Source organism: Symphalangus syndactylus, chromosome X (genome assembly GCF_028878055.3).
Source record: "Symphalangus syndactylus isolate Jambi chromosome X, NHGRI_mSymSyn1-v2.1_pri, whole genome shotgun sequence".
NCBI classification, from domain to species: domain Eukaryota; kingdom Metazoa; phylum Chordata; class Mammalia; order Primates; family Hylobatidae; genus Symphalangus; species Symphalangus syndactylus.
In genome coordinates this window covers 19,955,125-19,976,047 of record NC_072447.2, presented here as the reverse complement: position 1 = coordinate 19,976,047, position 20,923 = coordinate 19,955,125, and the positions used below count along the sequence as shown (strand labels likewise).

The window sequence follows — 20,923 nt, the reverse complement described above, 5'->3', positions numbered from 1 at the left end:
TGTGTATGCACTTTTTCTATTTGGCCACCAAAAATGTCTTGTGTTCTTTTATAGGGTTTTTAAGTACCGGTGACCAGGCAGCAAAAGGCAACTATGGGCTCCTGGATCAGATTCAAGCACTGCGGTGGATTGAGGAGAATGTGGGAGCCTTTGGTGGGGACCCCAAGAGAGTGACCATCTTTGGCTCGGGGGCCGGGGCCTCCTGTGTCAGCCTGTTGACCCTGTCCCACTACTCAGAAGGTAATAATGGTGCCCCCAGGGTGGGCGGGCAAATGCCCTGAACCAAGAAATGAATGGTCAGAGTTCATATCTCAGATGCATGTCCGGGTTACCAGAAGTCACTCTGGCAACAGAAAATGCCCAAAAGATCAAATGAATCCATCTTCATGTCTTTTAACTCAGCTTTTGTTCCATTTGCTCTGTCACCCAGGCTGGAGTGCAGTGGCACGATCATAGATCATTGCAGCCTCCAACTCCTGGGCTTAAGGCTTCTCCCATCGCAGTCTCCTGAATACCTGGGACTACTGGCTGATTTTTTAAATTTTTTATAGAGAAATGGTCCTGCTATGTTTGCCTGGGCTGGTCTCAAACTCCTGGACTCAAGCGATCCTCCTGCCTTGTCCTCTCAAAGTGCTGGGATGACAGATGTGAGCCACCATGCTTGATCAGCAGTATTTTTCTCCTAATTTAAATGTGTGACAATTAGGTGTTGGTTACAATGATTGGAACAAAATAACTACTTTAGAAGTCCTGACACTTTTGTTTCTTTTGCCATTCTGACTGTATTTGACTATTTGAAATTGTATTAACTTCTAGCTACAACTTAGTAGTATGGAAGAGAGACAGTATGTCGATAAAGGTTGCGGGTGTACAGATTTTGTAACCACCAGGGCTTTTAGCCACATGTTTTTTAAGAAGTCACTTCTCTAATTCATATTAATTCTTTAAATCTTCTGGAAATATTGAAACATGTCTGGTGCATTCATTTAGAAGTAGATTCTACCCAGAGGAATAGTGTCTCTCTCCCTGATGGTCTCCCTCCCTCTCTTGCTCTTCCCCTGCCACTCTTCTCTCTCCCTCTCTCGTCCTCTCTGTCTCTCTCCCTCTCTATGTCCTCCTCCCTCTACCTCTCTCCCGCTCCCTCTCTCCCTTTTGCTCTGTCTCTCACCCTCTCTGTCCCCCTCCTTCCACTGTCTCTCCCCCCTCCCTCTCTCTCCCTCACACTGTCCCCCCACTCTCTCCCTTTCTCCCCCTCTCTCTCTCTTCCTCTCTCACCTTCTCTCTGTCTCCCCACTCTCTTCCTCACTATCTCCTTTCCTCTCTCCCTTTCCCCCCTCTCCCTCTGTCCCTCTCTCTGTTTCTTTCTCTCTCTCTCTCCCTCCCTTTCTTCTTTTCCTGCAAATAATGACTTTCACCAAAGGACCTCCTTCCTGGTCAGGTCAGCATGTAGCGCTAGGAAGTGTCCACAGTTTGCTTTCCCCTCCCCCTTCCTCTCTCTCTCTCCTGCAAATATGACTTTTAGGAAGGACCTCCTTGCTGGGCCAGTCAGCACAAGGTCCTCTGTTTGTCCCCGTGGGAGCTGCAAACCCTCCCTGGCGCCCTGCTATTAACCTGGAAAAAGCTGATTTTGGCAAAGCGGAGAAAGAGGCAATGGCAAAAACACATGCACATCATGTTACCTCAACCAGACATGCACTTGAACATGTAGTCAGCATAGGCAGCCATACTCAACCAGATGTGCACTTGGACGTCTAAGCAGTAGATGGTTATGCTGCCTAAGTAATGGTCAGCACAGGCAGCCACACACCTGAGCCCTGCTGGAGTGCCTGAGGCTTTCCCCGGAGGCTCACTCAGCGGATTCCCTGCTGTCCCTTTGTGAAGGCGGCTCCCTGCAGTATCCGATGAGAGACTTCAAAGGGGAGTCCACAGGAATTTGAGGGAATTGGTTCTGGAAGCAGGATCACAAATTCTTGGCTGTGGCCTAAAAGGAAGAGGCAGGAAAATCTGCAGAGCAGATCCAGCCCTGGGTTGCCTGGCCACACGCAAGTGAATATTCCTAATAGCCATCTCAGTCATCAAGACAGCTTTGTAATTTGTTCTGTGTCGTCAGTGGTCTTCAGAATGGTACCACAGTGATTGAACCTGAAGTTCTAAAAACCTTCATGGGTTTTTTTTTTTTTTTTTTTCAGGGAGTCTCACTCTGTCTCCCAGGCAGGGGTGCAGTGGCACAATCTTGGCTCACTGCAACATCCACCTCCTGGATTCAAAGCGATTCTCCTGCCTCAGCCGCCCGAGTTGCTGGGATTACAGGCGCCCACCACTGTGCCCAGCTAATTTTTGTATTTTTAGTAGAGATGGGCTTTCACCATGTTGGCCAGGCTAGTCTCGAACTTCCTGACCTCAAGTGGCCCACCCACCTCGACCTCCAGAATGATTATTTTTAAAGTTATCAGCTGGGTATGGTGGCTCATGGCTGTTATCCCAGCACTTTGGGAGGCTGAGCGAGGAGGATGGCTTGAGCCCAGGAGTTTGAGACCAGCCTGATCAACATAGCGAGACCCCGTTTGTACAAAAATAAAAATAAGGACCACCTGGGCCTGGTGGCGCATGCTTGTGGTCCCAGTTACTTGGGAGGCTGAGGTGGGAGGATCTCTTGAACCAGGGATGTTGAGGCTGCAGTGAGCTGTGAGGTTCCACTCCAGCCTGGGTGACAGAGTGAGACCCTGTCTCAACATACATACATACATACATACATACATACATACAATTAAAAAGTATCTTTCTTTAGAGTAACTGCAGGACTTTCTTCACTTCCAGCACCGTCTGGACAAGTTTCTGGATCGCTGTGCTCCTCAATGTCTTCATTAGCAAGATAGGACAGATGAGGGTTTCCTAAAATCCTCCAAACTCTGAATTCCTTGAGTTTTTAGTTCATAATGTTTTGCCCATGAGACCAAATGGCCTTTGATCTCTTACTAGTGCTAATAAGAGGAAAGGCTCATATTTGTATTAACTTTATTTCAAAAACAGGATAAGTGAAGAATCTGATGAACCATTTGGTAGAGAGATTTCTATGGCATTTTTGAAAATACCTAGATTTTCACTTTTCTCAATTGATATAATCACAATTGTAGATTTAGAAAGCAGTCAGAACCAACTTCAGGAGTAATCAAACACATGTAAGCCACATTAATTGGAGGGAGGTGTTAATTATTTAAGTCAATAAGTTGGAAATTATTATACCTTTGCATCGGTCATTTCTGCAAGGCATGCTTCTGAACAGCCCATCAATATAATCAAGAATTAGGAAAAATACAAGCCAGGCACTGCGGCTCCTGCCTATCTATCATCCCAGCAATTTGGGAGGCCGAGGTGGGCAGATTGCTTGAGTCCAGGAGTTCAAGACCAGCCTGGACAACACGGCGAAACCCTGTCTCTACAAAAAAGAGACACATCTGTAGTCCCAGCTACTTGGGAGGCTGAGGTGGAAGGATCATTTGAGCCTGGAAGGCAGAGGCTCCAGTGAGCTGAGATCCCGCCACTGCACTCCAGCCTGGGTAGCAGAGTGATATCTTGTCTGAAATAAAAATAAAAACAGCCAGACTGTTTGCCTTAGGAATTCCTTGCCTGGTTATGTGGTCTAATAAAGACAAATTACACGTGGAAAGTGGTAGTTTTATGAAGATGTTCACCCCAGTATTAGTATCGTAGCAAAGAATGAAATGAAAAGCTACAAGGTCAGAAGGAGAGGAAAACTATAATGAACCATATGTATTTACTCAAAATAATAATAATTTAAGAATTTACCTAAGATACACATCAGCTGGAAAACAGTGTAGACAGCTATGTAAATATTGGGCTCATCTATGCAAAACAGACATTTGAGTGGGGGGAAAGAGTTAAGAATTATGTGAACTCCTAGCATACTCATTACGCTAGGGTGAACTGTGTTTAAAGTATGAATTCCGGGTGATTTTTTTCATTATCCAACTATTTTAGTCTTATCAGGAGTTCTGTTACTTCCCTAACATACAAATAAATGTTTTGTGTATGTTACTTATATATACACTACTGCCTAAATTATTGCCAGTAGTTATGAGAAGGGCGGGAAAGGAACTTCTCACAACATTTTTTCCAATTCTGAATGTTTTAACTAATGAATCCAATAGAATACATATTGACTTTCTTTTTTGGTTTTTTTTTTTTTTTTTTTTGGAACATTTTAAAATAATCTTCAGAGCCAAGCACTCAAGTCAATACTTGCACATTTCTTGCAGAAACATTCCCAAGATGGCTTTGATGACATATTGGTCAAAGCCATATTGGTTTCAAGTTGCGGTCCTGTGTGTCATCTTTGGGCAATCCTCCAATCTTTAAAATCACATCTTCCTGATGACAATCATATTTTCCTCGTATTTGATTGCTTCTGTGACCTCAAAAATCGACAGGGCATGAACTTCTGGACTCACAGCTGAATGCCTTATTCTTTAGTGCCTGACTCGGGCTGGGATTCACGGGAACGGCAGGAAGCGATTGTAAATGGAATGCTGATTTTTACAGTGCACCTCTCTTGTCCTGTCGTGGTTAAAAATACAGATTTTATACTTCTGGACATCCGTGTAGTAGACTGAACTCATGGAGAATTTTAAGCTACACAGAATTTTACTCCTAAAATTGCCCATGCTTTTTCAAGTTTCTCAGCAAGTGGAGCATTTTTTATATGTGGCAAAATAAAATATACACATCTCTGAGTTTCCAATGGATGTAGTTTTGAAAGAAGTGACTTAAAAAAATACTCCTTACTTAGGCACCCAGTTGAGGATTTCTTTAAGCATAGCTAACTCAATGTATTTATTTTAATTGCCAATATCTTCATTAGACTCAAGGTAGAAGTAGAAATGCGCTCCTGAATTAGCACTCTGAAGTTGATTCCAGTGGATTTCTTTTTTTCCCATAATGAAGAGATACCTAGTTTTGCTTGTGAGACAAGAGGGCCTTTGACCTTTTACTAGCTTACAACATTTTTTTTCTTGGAAATGGGGAATGCAGTTGCTCTTGGAGTTTCTATATATGGCATCTGGAGGCAAGGAAGCAAAAACGACACTAAATTGTGGAAGGAAAAAGAAATCACATGTATTTTACCAGTGCAGGAAAAGTGGCAATGTGGTTTCATTTCCTTAAACTCGTGTGTGTGTGCGTGCGTATGTGTGTGTGTGCGTGCGCGCGTGCGTGTGTGCGTGTGTGTGTGTGTGTGTGTGTATAGAATAACATTCCCTAAAATGAATGTTCAGGAGGAGGGGGGAAGGGGGAATGGAAATGAAAATGGGTAAAAGGGCCCCTGACAGAGCTGAATGCTACTACATCCAGAAACTCACATGCCTGAGAGACAATCACAGCCTTCATTGCTCAGTAAAAGCTGCATTTCTGTCCTGCGGGTTTTCATTTGCATGTCCACAATTTTGCACCTGCAGGTCTCTTCCAGAAGGCCATCATTCAGAGCGGCACCGCCCTGTCCAGCTGGGCAGTGAACTACCAGCCGGCCAAGTACACTCGGATATTGGCAGACAAGGTCGGCTGCAACATGCTGGACACTACGGACATGGTAGAATGCCTGCGGAACAAGAACTACAAGGAGCTCATCCAGCAGACCATCACCCCGGCCACCTACCACATAGCCTTCGGGCCGGTGATTGACGGCGACGTCATCCCAGACGACCCCCAGATCCTGATGGAACAAGGCGAGTTCCTCAACTACGATATCATGCTGGGCGTCAACCAAGGGGAAGGCTTGAAGTTCGTGGACGGCATCGTGGATAACGAGGACGGTGTGACGCCCAACGACTTTGACTTCTCTGTGTCCAACTTCGTGGACAACCTTTACGGCTACCCTGAAGGGAAAGACACTTTGCGGGAGACTATCAAGTTCATGTACACAGACTGGGCCGATAAGGAAAACCCGGAGACGCGGCGGAAAACCCTGGTGGCTCTCTTTACTGACCATCAGTGGGTGGCCCCCGCCGTGGCCACCGCCGACCTGCACGCACAGTACGGCTCCCCCACCTACTTCTATGCCTTCTATCATCACTGCCAAAGCGAAATGAAGCCCAGCTGGGCGGATTCGGCCCATGGCGATGAGGTCCCCTACGTCTTCGGCATCCCCATGATCGGTCCCACCGAGCTCTTCAGTTGTAATTTTTCCAAGAACGACGTCATGCTCAGCGCCGTGGTCATGACCTACTGGACGAACTTCGCCAAAACTGGGTACGTTCTTCTTCGTGTTGGGGTATCACTATCCTCGCCACTTGTTTGGGTCCTCAATATAGGTGTTGCTTCTACTGCCACGTGCAGGAGCACACACGCATACACACACATACACATGCATGCACACATATACACACAGACACATGCTTACACACACAGCAGTAGCAGGCAGCTTCTCCCCCAACATCTCTGGCAACTCATTTTTTTCTTTACTCCTAAAGTGTTATAGGAGTAAAACACTTAACTGTCAAACCAGATTTTTACTAGAGTTCTAATTGCCCATTGGGAATTCCAGAGTTCCTACCTGCAGGTGCAGGACTCATACATATATGACGGTTCTGTTAACAGCTGATTAAACGGTTTTGTTTTTGTCTTTGTTTTAGACACACAGTCTCACTCTGTGGCCCACACTGGAGGGCAGTGGCGCAACGATAGCTCACTATAGCCTTGAACTCCTAGGCTCAAGCCATCCTCCTGCCTCAGCCTCCTGAGTAGCTGGGACTAGAGGTGCCTGCCACCATGCCTGGCTAATTTTTAATTTTTTTTTTTTTTTTTTTTTTGGTAGAAAGAGGGTCTCACTCTGTTGCCTAGGCTGGAGTGTAGTGGCGCAATCATAGCTCACGGAAGCCTCGAGCTCATGGGTTCATGTGATCCTCCCATCTCAGCCTCTTGAGTAGCTGGGACTACAGGCGTGCACCACCATGCCCTTACATGGATTTTTGTAGACACAGGGTTTGCTATGTTGCCCAGGCTTTTCTCAAACTCCTGGGCTCAAGGGATCCTCCCACATCAGCCTTCTGAATAGCTGGGACTACAGGTGCACACCACCTTACTCAGCTAATTTTATTTTGTTAGACACAGGGTTTTGCTGTGTCACCCGAGCTGGTCTCAAACTCTTGGGCTCAAGCGATCTTCCCACCTCAGCCTCCAAAAGTGCTGAGATTACAGGTGTGAGCCATCACACCAGCCCTGATTACAGAGTTTTAAGTCTAATTTCAACCATATATCTTTTGTTAATTTGTAAGGATATCACAGCACATGTCCCACTTGGGGAATGTGTTGATTGCCTGGCCATAGGAATGAAAACAAATACCATAATAATTCTAAAGAAATATAAATATATATTCCTATATATATTTAATGTCTATATAAAAATATAGATGTTCCCATTTGTATAATATGTAGTACATTTATATTTGTATTTGTATATATATACACACAAATATATTTGTATATACAAATACAAATAAATATACTATATATACAAATACAATATATATACAAATACAAATATATATATATATACACAAATATATGTTTGTATTTTCTTTGCTATATACATAGCTATAGAGAGAGAGAGCAAATGAAAATATATGATATTTGTATCATATTGCTATATGGCATGCATATATAAACACACACACACACACACACACATGTGTATCTCACCGGAAAGCTCATTTGTTGGCCTAAATATAGTAGAAAATATAAAATATACAAAAAGCACATATACAACAGAGTCTGCCAATATTCTGCTGAGTGGATTCTCTGCAAACCATGGGAGAAAAGAACCCAAAACATCCTAAATAGCTCCGAACATTGTGGCATCTTTTCATTTTCTCTTGTCTAATAATATAACTGTGGAAATGAATGGGGTGTCATTCCGTTCTACTAGTGTGTGCCTCCATCATCACCCTGAGCCTCTTTACACTGAAGGAGAGAGAGAGATGTGTCTGTCGCCCAGGGAGGTAAATCTTCCCATGCAGAATGAGGCTCTGAGACTGCAGTGGCCCTGCCACACATGAGTTATGCACAGTAATCCTTAGAAGATCTGGAGATGCTGGTGGTTTCAATGCCTACGTGTTTAGCAGCTGGCATACTGTACAAAGATTCCAAAGTGGTTTGGGTAGGGAGTGGTTTGAGAATGTTCTGTGCCCTTGGCAAAAGTACAGCACGTTTTTGGAGTGGAAAAGGTGTCACCTGGATACCACCTTTCAATAATCAGACTTTGTAGATTTGGTCTGAGAAAGGCTACCCAGAGGAGAAGGGAGGAGGGACCCACATTTGGTGCAGATGCTTGTCTATCACTCAAAGGTTCTTTTTTGTGTGAAGAAATGATTGAAATCAAATTAATACTTTTTTTAAAGTAAACCTTGTTTATTAGTTTGTTGGGGCTGCTGTTATCAGAGTATCAGAAACTGTATGGCTGTGCTGGGTGCAGTGGCTCATGCTTGTAACCCCAGCACTTTGGGAGGCTGAGGCAGGAGGATCGCCTGAGGAGGCCAAGAGTTTAAGACCAGCCTAGGCAACATAGTGAGAGTCCGTCTCTACAAAACAAATGAAAAAATTTAGCTGTGCATGGTAGCGTATGCCGAGAGTCTCAGCTTCTCAGGAGGCTGAGGCAGAGGGATCACTTGAGCACAGGAGGTCAAGGCTGTAGTGGGCCATGTTTGCACCACTGCACTCCAACCTGGGTGACAGACCGAAACCTTTGTCTTTAAAAAAAAAAAAAAAAAAAAACAAAGCACAAAAAACGCTGTGTCTTATAACAACAGAAATGTATTGGTTCACACTTTCTAAGGCCAGAAGTTGCAAGTGAAGGTGCTTGCAGGGCCAAGTTCCCTCCAGAAGCTGTAGCGGGGGAGGGTATTTCCTTGCTCCTTCTTAGTTACTGGAGTTTGGGTACAGTCTTTGGCATTCCTCCCTTGCAGGTGCACCATCCCACTCTGTGTCTTTGTCATCTTACGGCCTCCCTGTGTGTCTCTGACTCCATACAAGAGAGTCAGAGACTTATGGCCGTCTTCATACAAGAGCATCTGCCAAGGTGCATTAGAAGCTCACCCTACTCCAGTATGACCTCAACTTAACATAAATAATCGTATCTGCAGTTACCCTATTTCCAAATAAGCTCACATACTGAGGTACTGGGGTTATAACTTCAGCGTATCTTAATTTACGGGGAGATGGTATTCAATCTCTAATACCCTGTGAAATCAGGGCCAGGCTCTCTTTTGTGACAGCACTAAGATAGGCGGTGTCTGCCGTTGCAGAGAATTTCATCCTCTTGAAGCCTAAAGACTTCCATGAGAGTTTCCCAACATGGCTATACTCATTCAATCTTCACTACATTGGCATCCAAAGGTATTATTACCGACTTGGTCTGTAAACACTCTCTTTACTTACTTTCATTAAAAACGTTTGCTTTTTCTTTTCCGCCTTACATGATTTGAAAATAAACTTTATGTGATTATCTTAAGTGGAAAGCTAGAATCATTCCTCATACATTTTCTAGCACCATTAAAACAATAGTGAAATCTAAATAATGCTGTTAAATTCTCATTAGCTCTTCCTGACTCCCAAAGGCTATGAGACTGAGGCTGGCTCTCTCATTATTTAAAAAAAAAAAAAAGGAAAAAAGACAGAAAAAGATAAAGGAAGTTAATTCGTTCCATGAGGTGATCGTTATCACTGCTGATACCAAATGGATGCTTTTACCAAGACATCACGAAGGTCTGAGAGAGCCGTGAGAATACCACAGTGATCTCTGTTATTGAGTGCTTTTTAATGCCATGAATCTGTTTCTTAAAATCATGTGGCTTAGAGCCTGTGATTTCCACCCTGCATTTAGGGAATACATTCACGTTGCCATTCATGGTCTGTGTTGAGGGTGCTTCTAGCTTTCATGAAGGCCCTGACATGGCTGGAAGAGATGAGGAAGGAATAACTGCTAGAACTTGGAGAGACGCTCTGATGCTACTGAAATCAAAAGCTGCAGGTAGAGAGAGTTCATTGAGGTACCCAGAGCTCAAATGTCAGTCCGTCTGAAGCCTCTATTTTTGTTTCTTCTGCCCATGGATAGACATCCCTGAAATAACACTGAGTGTATTAATGCAGTGAGCTCTTTTAATTCATTGGAAAGGTATTAGAATGACTCAAATGATTCCTCAAGGAAGTTACTCAGAACTTACATCTCATGTGAAATGCAACGTGTGGATTCAAATACAAATAGTTTAAGTGATCACACCTCCATGGCAGCCCCATAAAAGAAGGAAATGGGGAATTTCGCTGTCGGGCACAGTCTGGTGAGCTAGGTATTCGTCAGTGGATGACAAGGACTTCATTTGCAGTTGGTAGTTACTTGTTTATTGTAAATTGGGTGGCGGCCCGATCACTCCAGGGTAGAGAAGGAGTCCCTGGTCACCCACCAGGTGCAGAGAATGAACCAAACTGATGCCCGCAAGGAGAAAGTATGGGATGCACCTTATCTGTTGTTATCGTGTGAGCTGCCAAGTTTAACGCCATTCTGCAGAGCACACACTCAGACGATGACTCACAGAACAGGAGGGCATATTTCTGCATACCATCACTGTTCCCTTCCAGCACTGGAGGTGACAGGAGGAAACAAGAATAGCTCCCAGCGTGTCTGTCACTACACAGTGCCATGGAGAAAGGATCCCATTGTGCCAGGACATGCCTCACCACTCTCAGTGGGCGTTATGTCAAGCGTTCGAAACCTGCAGGCACAGCCAGTCTCTCGATGGCGCATGTGTTTGCCGAGATGAAGTGGATGGGGTCTGGATGCTTCTATATAGACATCTCAAAGTAGATGGTTCTGACCTTTAGTCTAGGTTTGAAGGCACATATACCTGGTATACATAAACCTTTGGTTTTGGGATGAGCACAGAAAAATGATGTTGGGATGTGCATGGCGGAGAAAAGAAAGGAAGGAAGGAAGGAGGGAATGAAAGAAAGAGAGTTGGGACAAAGGAAGGAAGGGAGGGAAGGAGGGAGGGAGGGAGGAAGAGAAAGAAGGAGGGAGGGAGGGAATCAAGAAAGGGGTGAAGGGAGGAAGGAAGGAAAGAAAGAGGTAAGGGGGGAGGAGAGGAAGGAAAGAAGAAGGGAAGGAAAGGAGGGAGGGAAGGTGAAAGGAAGGAAGGGAGGAAGGAAGAAAAGATGGAAGGAAGGAAAGGAAAGAAAGAGAAAAGAGGGAAGAGAGGAAGGGAGGAGGGAGAAAGAAGAGAGGAAGGAAAGAGTAGCGAGGGAAGGAAGGAAAAAATGGAGGGAGAGAAAGAAGGAAGGAAGGGAGGAAGGAAGGAAGAGGGAGGAAAAAGGGAATGGAGGAGGAGAGGAAGAAGGGAGGGAGGGAGGGAAAGAAGGAAAACGGAAAAGGAGGGTAAGAGAGAGAAAAGAGGGAAGGGGGGAGAGGAGGAAGGAAAGAAGGAGGGAGGGAGGGGCAATTGGATCTTTGCTTATAAATCATGTCACCTGTATATTTTCATGGTAGCAGTAGGTGAGAGGGCTCCCCCATCTTAGAAAGGCGGAGTCAGCGAGTACGCATAGTAGAAATGAGGAGGAAGTCCCTGCGGAGGCTCTAAATTATGAAAACCTTGATCAAGACAGGATATTGAAATCATTGAATGCCAGGACCTCAAGTAATCCTTGCTATTTCTTTTTTATTATTATTTTGAATAGGGAAGGAGTCACCCAGGCCTGTGCCTGAGGGGGATCCTCCCCTGTAGCAAGGAGATGTTTCAATGTTAGTCCAGGTCAGAGGACTAAAATCATGCTGGAAGAGAACCGTGTAAGCCCAAACATGCAGAGGCATTGTATGAATCAGGTAGATTGAGGCCATTTTTGGAAATGAGGAGCAGTGTCAAGGAAAAGTGAAAACTAACTCTAAAGTTTGAAAAGGGTTCTAGAGCATTAAAGTCCTTTTCCCGTAAAATTACTTTGGGAATAGGAGAAAAGGGGTTTGTCCAAGCTGATCAATAAAATTCAGGTGCTCAATGATCCAGAATTCTTTCATTTTGAGCTCTGTGTGGAAAGAGATGGACAAAAAGGAGTGGGGGAATCGGTTTATTTATAAGGTATGACAAAGAACAGTGCTTTAAAGTAACCAAACAATGCATTGTAATATAGAATAGAAGACCTTATGTGCTATTGGAAGTCAGAAATGAGAAGAGAGTTTTGTAATGGAAAATCAGATCAACACATATTTTGATTTTTTTATGTTGTTCCATCGAGTCTGGGGTTTGTACGGCAGATTGATTTCTATCCTGTTTGCATCAGCTACCATCACTGCTTTTGAATGTGCTGGTATCCTGTGATTAATTTACATTCAACTATTGTTAAATCTTTGGGAAAAAAAAGAAGTTCCAAGGAGGTATTTAGTGGGGATGGGTTACAGAGAGTTGCAGCATAATTCTGGCTGTAAAGGCAACCTTTATTACCAAAAAGGGATTTTAAGCTGAATGAATGAACATCCCCACCTGGTGTGGAAGAGGAGTCACTGAATGCATAAAAAACTAGTCTGATAATAGATCGTTAACTGCGAACAATGTTTTGGGTATAAGGAAAACCTGTACTACTTAAAGGAACAGCTGAGAGGATTCACAGATATTTTTAGAGAGATCATAGTACTATATCCATCTCTAGCTAAAGAAATGAACTAGATCTTAGAAAGGCACTTGAGTCTCTGCCGCCAAGATTACATCTCAAATAAAAACAGGACAGGTGGAAATGGCTGCGTTAGGTACTGGGGGATAAGGAGGAAGACATGCATTGAGTCTTTTACTGGAGAGAACAACTTGTATTTCTATCCTCAATCATTATAGTCTTTAATTTTACTCACAGTAGTTTAAACACTTCTTATGCTGAATAAAGTCTAAAAAACAAAACACTGATACCCACATCTAGACCTCACTGTCTGGAGGGGTTTGGTAAGGGAGAATGACTTGGGCTGTCATAATCTCCACAAGTTTATCTGAGTTTAAGAATTCTGGCTATGCATCTCCGAAATCTTTAATAGACAGACTGTATCAGGCGGCAGCTCACTTATATGGATTTTCCAAATCCTCTGCTTTATTCTTCAAGAACAAAATATAATACGTTTTCTTTACCTTTCAAATATACCCTGAGTTCCTTCAAAAATAGCCTTGTACCCAACATGAACAGAATACTCCTTTTCCTAGACGCTCACTGCTTAATAGATGAGATAGCCACACATCCAATAGATCCAATTCAGTAAAATCGGATCCATGGAAAAAAATGAGGAATCTTCACTTCCATTTGTTTCTTTAGAATATTAAAAATCAATAGCTAATATTAGTGGATTTTTTTCCTAAAATAGTCATTCACTTATTTTTCTTTCAGTACACATTAAATAACTGAAAATTTTACAATTATTTCAGAAGGCTTAAAGAAGCAAAAGAAACATGAGATGCTGCATTGAATCCAACATTTTTTCAAAACCATATAAGAATACATGCATAATAAATAAAAAAGCAGAAGACTTTTCAAATGTATTGTTTATCAGTAAATAAGAAAACTCATGGTATTAGAACCTATGAGATTATATATATTTGTTCTCACCCTCTTAGTAAAGTGAAAACACAGCAGTTAGTGTGCATTCAACTAAAGGGTAGAGGTCAACTTTCTTTTTCTCCTGTATTACATTATACATCTTATATCTATATGTATAGATAGATATACACATACACATATATATACACATGACATACACACATATATATACTGCATATAGTATACAGTTAGTATACAGTATAAACTGGTATGCAGTATACTTGTATATAGTATGTAATATACAATATACTTTTATACACTCCACAATGTATACAATATAGAAATTCAGTATGTACTCTGATATACAGTATATTACTTCCTAGTTCTCCCTCCCTTGCAATATTATAGGTGTTCTATTTTTTATATTTGAAGAGAGGGGGTGATATTTCCTGAGTTCTTGCCATATGCCAGACATCTTGTCATTATCTTTCAACCTTCATCACTTACCTCCAACCCTGATATTCTCATCAGCCATGTGGAGGAGTAAGTTAAGGCCAATACTGGCTGGAAAACTTGCTCAAGATTTCACAGCTGTTAACTAGCCAGAGCTGCAGAAAGTTGAATACAGGGATATGATTTCTTTTATCACCACCACAGACTCAGACTGAGGGGATAAAATTTTCCTTTAGCAAGTGTGGCACCTCTGGGTCAAGTATATTGTTTGAATCCTGCACAATGTCTGGTAATGGCTACAGATACATGATCTTCCTTGGTCCTGCAGCCTTCTGCCATGCAGGCCATGCAATGGCTGGAGGCAGTTTCACAAAAGTCCCGCCGAGGAGAAGTTACCTGGAAGATAGCCCTTAGCTCACACCTGGAGCCACTGATCAGGATGTTGCAACTCCCTGCTTGCCTGGGTCTGCACATCACATCTCAATGCTCGGTGCTAACTAGTACATAACATTTTGCCATGCATAATCTCAAATCGTTTTTATAACAAATAAACCCTAAGACGTAATTGTTTTTTAGCTTACTTTACAAGCCATAAAAAAATGTAAGAAATGAGCATTTGGTAATTTGTTTTTTGAAGGGGAAGTGTTATCCTAAAAGAGTTGGTTGCGAAGATGTTTATTAAAGGCCCTATGTTTCATGAATTATCTCCAAATTTTTATGATTCTCCTTCTACCTGTGCCCACTTGTGCAAATAATAATAAGATAATTCTTTGGCTCATAGTTTCCAAGCACAGCTTAGCATCTGTAACAGCCTTCAGCTTGTTTCTGGGTGTCTTATTTATCTTAAACATGTTAACCTCATCATAACTATATGTACCATTTTAGCAAACTTCTTACAGCTAACACAGTGTGCCTTCATCTTTTTACCTTCAAATAGAGAGCAAACACATGGTGCATGTGTCTGTTTACAAACACTTTGTAATTATAAAGCCTATTTTTATTTTGACTGTTAATATCAATTTTCATTGCTAAAACTGCAACATTTATTCATTTACTTCAAAAGCAATTCTTGAGCAAGAAAGAGAATGCCCATTTCTTGGACAGTAGCTTCTTAATCAGAATTTCTCAACCTCAGTACTGTTAACATTTGGGTCCAGATAACTTCTTTGCTGTGGGGGTCTCTCCTGTGCACCAGAGGATATTTAGTAGCATCCCTCACCTTCGCCCTTCATAGAACGACCCTTCGTCTACGAAAACCAAAAGTGTCTCCAGACATTGCCAAATATCCCTTTGGAGCAAATCAGTCCTGGATGAGTTTTACAGTTCAAAAAGAGCGAAACTTGAAATACTGAAATTTTTCCTAGAGACACTTAGTTTTCCTTCTTTCCCTTTATTTTGAAGATCATTTGATGCCTTAAAAAATAGTAAACATGTTATAAAAATTGCATAATGCTGCTATCAGGATTTATATTTAAAAGAAAAACAAGAGCAATTTTTAAAGGAAATGACAACATGGTAGACAGGTCTAGGATTAAAGCAGAATGTACCTTTGCTGCTTGGATACTTTGTGCTCATTGATAAATATATATGAAGAGCAGATTGTAACTTCCTGATTTATTGCTTTAAGATAATTTCATGTCACATGTGGAAGAGTATGACCCTTCTGTTTTTCTTCCTTCTATCCCCAGTGATCCAAATCAACCAGTTCCTCAGGATACCAAGTTCATTCACACAAAACCCAACCGCTTTGAAGAAGTGGCCTGGTCCAAGTATAATCCCAAAGACCAGCTCTATCTGCATATTGGCTTGAAACCCAGAGTGAGAGATCACTACCGGGCAACGAAAGTGGCTTTCTGGTTGGAACTCGTTCCTCATTTGCACAACTTGAACGAGATATTCCAGTATGTCTCAACAACCACAAAGGTTCCTCCACCAGACATGACATCATTTCCCTATGGCACCCGGCGATCTCCCGCCAAGATATGGCCAACGACCAAACGCCCAGCAATCACTCCTGCCAACAATCCCAAACACTCTAAGGACCCTCACAAAACAGGGCCCGAGGACACAACTGTCCTCATTGAAACCAAACGAGATTATTCCACCGAATTAAGTGTCACCATTGCCGTCGGGGCGTCGCTCCTCTTCCTCAACATCTTAGCTTTTGCGGCGCTGTACTACAAAAAGGACAAGAGGCGCCATGAGACTCACAGGCGCCCCAGTCCCCAGAGAAACACCACAAATGATATCGCTCACATCCAGAACGAAGAGATCATGTCTCTGCAGATGAAGCAGCTGGAACACGATCACGAGTGTGAGTCGCTGCAGGCACACGACACGCTGAGGCTCACCTGCCCACCAGACTACACCCTCACGCTGCGCCGGTCGCCAGATGACATCCCACTTATGACGCCAAACACCATCACCATGATTCCAAACACACTGACGGGGATGCAGCCTTTGCACACTTTTAACACCTTCAGTGGAGGACAAAACAGTACAAATTTACCCCATGGACATTCCACCACTAGAGTATAGCTTTGCCGTATTTCCCCTCCTATCCCTCTGCCCTACCCGCTCAGCAACATAGAAGAGAGAAGGAAAGAGAGAAAGAAAGTCTCCAAACCAGGAATGTTTTTGTCCCACTGACTTAAGACAAAAATGCAAAAAGGCAGTCATCCCATCCCGCAGACCCTTGTCATTGGTGTTTTCCAGTATTACGAGATCAACTTCTGACCCTATGAAATGTGAGAAGTACACATTTCTGTTAAAATACTGCTTGAAGATCTCTACCACTCCAATCGATGTTTAGTGTGATAGGACATCACCATTTCAAGGCCCTGGGTGTCTCCAACATCATGGAAGCAGCTGACACTTCTGAAACTCAGCCAAGGACACTTACTATTTTTTAATTACAATGGAAGTTTAAACATTTCTTTCTGTGCCACACAATGGATGGCTCTCCTTAAGTGAAGAAAGAGTCAATGAGATTTTGCCCAGCACATGGAGCTGTAATCCAGAGAGAAGGAAACGTAGAAATTTATTATTAAAATAAAAGAATGGACTATGCAGCGAAATCTGTATGGTTATGTGCAAAGAGGCGTTTTGCCAGCCTGAACTATATTTAAGAAACTTTGTAAAAAAGAAAAATGTATATAGCTGTGAGTTTAAACAAAAACCACAAACAGACAAACAAGAAAAAAAGCTTTTATTGGTGTTTTCAGTTTGAAAGAGCTTTTAGCAAGGTTGTGCTTTTCATTGTGCTCTGTATGTATATAAATATATATATATATACACATTAGTCATATCACCTCTGTTTCCTCCCCAACAAAAGTGGCTTTTCTTCTTAATTACTTGTGGTAAACAAAGACATGGGATTTTCTTACACGAGATTCTCATTTGTAGGCGGATGTGATGTCCCACAGAAGACCCAGAAGGTCTGTGTGGCCTGTTTCCCCCGTCAGGTTGCACAGGTGCATGCATTCTTAGAGCATTCTTAGGAGACCACTGTTTGGAAAAACTTTTGACTTGTACGTGTTAGCCTTCATGAAATTGCAGTACAGAGATGGGTCCCCAAAGTGGAATGTATTTACAGCTTGTTAAATTAGAGACATGCACACACAAAGAATCAGTAGGGAGAAACAAAAATACAAGTCCCATTCTGTAGCTCTGGCCCTTTGAATATGTTTAGGAAGAGTTGCTTCCCATTTCAGGGCCCTGCCAAAAAAAGAAGAAAGCTTGCCTTTGGTGGGGCTATGCCCCTTGGAGTAAATACGGCTCTGTGTTCCCTAGCAGCTGCGGGAGGGTTTGGCCGATGAAGTACCTGCTCAGCTTAGCTAATCAGATTGAAGGAAGACATGTGTCTTTCCTTTTTGTTTAAGCACTCGGTCCCTTATTTATCAGTAAGCAGGTTTTTAAAAATCTTTTATCATTTATGGGATCAAACATATGATTGTCTGAAAATACCACTTTTTGTGGATTTTGTGTATCAGGTCACCAAACGGTGAATATTATAGAAGAATGGGGGGAAAAAAGGATAGAATATTAAAACTGCTTTGCATGGGTTTTCTGAGAAATTAGGATAACTTCACTGAGAAAACATTGAATGGAAATTATTCACCCATCTTAAATTGGTGACCTAGGGATCAGAGATTTGTTTTTCCAACAGCTTGTCATTTTTTCATTTCTCTTCTCATTTTTCAGGAAAGTTTTGAGTGTTATAAGGTGGAAGGAAACATAGTAGCAATGGTTACTTTTTTGAAAAATTATTGCATTACCAAGAAACAGTAGCCAAAGATATTTGAAGATCATGTCCCTCGGCTCCATTGTGGGTTATTCTAGAAATCCAGTCTTAAATCTCTCTGCTAAAGTGGACATTCCCCATAAAAATATTCCAGCTGCCTGGCTCTTTTGCAATAACAACCTTTGATTACTGAATCCCTACACGCAAACTATAGTGATATATCAGTGTTTTGAGAGTGACCTCTAGAAAAAAGAAAAGTGTTTTTAGAAATGCATACAAGTCACCCCCAAATCCTATTGCTTATCTTGGGTTAACTTTGAGAGTGATTCTCTGTATATAAATATGTGAAATATTATTATCTCAACTTAGCACACGTGAAGCAACATTTCTTTCCTACAGAGAGGTGTCATAGTAAGATTTCATTCCGAATTCATTGTTTCATAGAGCTATGATCAGGCCATTTCTGCAAGCATTGTGTGACCCCACCTGAGCAACCACAAATAGGCTCTCCGTGAAACTACAAAGGAAGTGATGTGTGGCATCCATGTTGGTTTCGTCTGTCTGTAATGTGAATTCCAGTATTTGTTTAGTATTTCCAGTTGTCTCCTGCTAGCAATATGTACAGTAACGCGTCAGGCTTGTGCCGTTTGAATAAGGAAAAACAGAGTTCCTGTTAAGTGAATAACTTTAGCTTTTACAGGGGATTATGATCAAAAGTGATTTAGTACATCTTAAATGATATCATTTCTACATGGAAAGAAGTTATAGAATCTTCATAGAGTTCTATGAGAAAAAATATACTTGCTATCTATAAAAAAGAGAAAAAAGAAAAAAAATGAGAAAAAAGTAAGAAAAAAAAAATCCTTTCCTAGGCTTTTATTCTTGATCTTCAAAGGCACGCAGGGTTTAATGGTTCCTTGGGTTATTCTTTTGCAATTTTGTTTTTTATTTTGCCTTAAGTAATGATAGAAGATATATATGGCCGGACACATATGTATAAACTTTTCAGCAGCATTTTTAATAATAAAATATCACAGTATTTTCTAATGCTTTGTGCAAATAATTATGCGTCCGTTCTTTCTTGGTAGGTGGTGTGTTTTATTTGCTTTTGTTGTTCTTTGAATGCCTTTTTCTTTGTAAAAACTAAGTGATGCGCCTGATACAGGCTACAAATAGATAAATACATTTGGTAATGGGATAGTTTCTTTAGCTTTGGCCAGCTGCACAGTTGAGGAGTCTCTGCTGGCCTGATTTTGGAAAACCAAGCCCTGTTTGGTGAAGCTTCTCAGGTGACACTGTCTGAAACGGAGTGTTTGGATTTGTTATTTCTACCACTGCTCGTTCTTGCGTCACTGTGTTTTGAGTTGTGGTCAACAAAACACTTTCAAATAGCCTTAGGTGAGTAAGCCTTCAAGTGACAGCAAGAAATTCTACTGAATGAAACTCAAGAGGCAGAAAATCACTGTCATACCAATGGGAGCTCATTTGTCAATTCCTTCCTGTGCATCCAACCATCACAATCTTATTTGACATTCACAGTAGCCCTAAGGGGCACGCACCTGCATTGCTCCCCTTTCATAATGGAATATGTTCAGAGGAAACTAGCCCCTATTCGACAGGAGAACTTGATGGATAACAGGATAGTATATCCTCATAGCCGAAATCTTTTCACCAAGAAGTTATATGGCAGACACTTGTGAGCCAAGGCCCTGCATGTTGTGATAATCCTAGCTAAGTATCAGATAAAGGAAGATAGCAAGGACCTGGACTCTCTGACATATGTGAACTCCTAAATTCTTCAGATGTTGTTTGCCTCAATCGTGTTGTGAAGGCACACAGGAGAAATACATAGACACACATACACATATATGTACATTTATGTGTACATTATGTATGTATATACATGTACATATCCTATATATGCATTATGTATAGAGTCATGCACAGCATAACAACATTTTGGACAAATGCAAATAACATGATGACAGTCTCATGAGATTATAATAACATTTTTATTGTACCTTTTCTATGTTTAGATACACAAATACTTATCATTGTGTTACAGTTGCCTAGGGTCTTCTCTCCAGTCACATGCTGTAGAGGCTTGTAGTCTGGAAGCACTAGGCTATTACCATAGAGCCTAGGGGTGCTGTAGGCTGCACCTCGAGGTTTGTGTAAGTATACCACATGATGTTTGCACAATGATGAAATCACCTAACAATACGTTTCTGAGAATTGATCCCTATTGTTAAGTGATGCATGACTGTACATATATACATTACATACACTGTATATGCACACATGCATATATGCATATATATGTTACACATGTAAATATATACATAGATATACTTAAATTCCTGAAGATGCCAATTCCATTAAACATATACACACACTCATGTATGTGTGCACACACACTCATCCACACATCCACAACACATTTAATGTGCTCATATATATATATTCCTGGGTGTGTGTGTGTGTATATATATTTACATGTAAAATACATCGGTTCTCTTTATCTGTGGAATCACATTTCTGCAGTTTCAGGTACTGTGGACAACTGTGGTCTAAAAAATACGTGAGTTCAGTTCAGTGAGCTATTTTGGAAGAGACCACACTCCCGTAACTTTTATGATAGTGTATTGTTGTAAATGTTCTCTT

General features: G+C 41.8%; 1 protein-coding gene across 6 annotated transcripts in view; it reads left to right on the top strand.

Moving 5' to 3' along the window:
* Positions 1–19,306, top strand: part of LOC129475227 (neuroligin-4, X-linked) — a 342,496-nt gene extending 323,190 nt beyond the window's left edge. For 5 of the 6 annotated variants that reach the window (XM_055267360.2, XM_063634377.1, XM_055267361.2 and 2 more), the window contains 3 exons: positions 55–240; positions 5,472–6,261; positions 15,705–19,306. In XM_055267360.2, the coding sequence (XP_055123335.1) occupies positions 55–240; positions 5,472–6,261; positions 15,705–16,554 (1,826 nt within the window). In that variant the 3' untranslated portion in view covers positions 16,555–19,306. Of the gene's footprint in view, positions 1–54; positions 261–4,879; positions 4,887–5,471; positions 6,262–15,704 lie in introns of all 6 variants that reach the window. The other variant, XM_055267359.2, reaches the window with a different exon arrangement.
* The last annotated feature ends 1,617 nt before the right edge of the window (positions 19,307–20,923 follow it).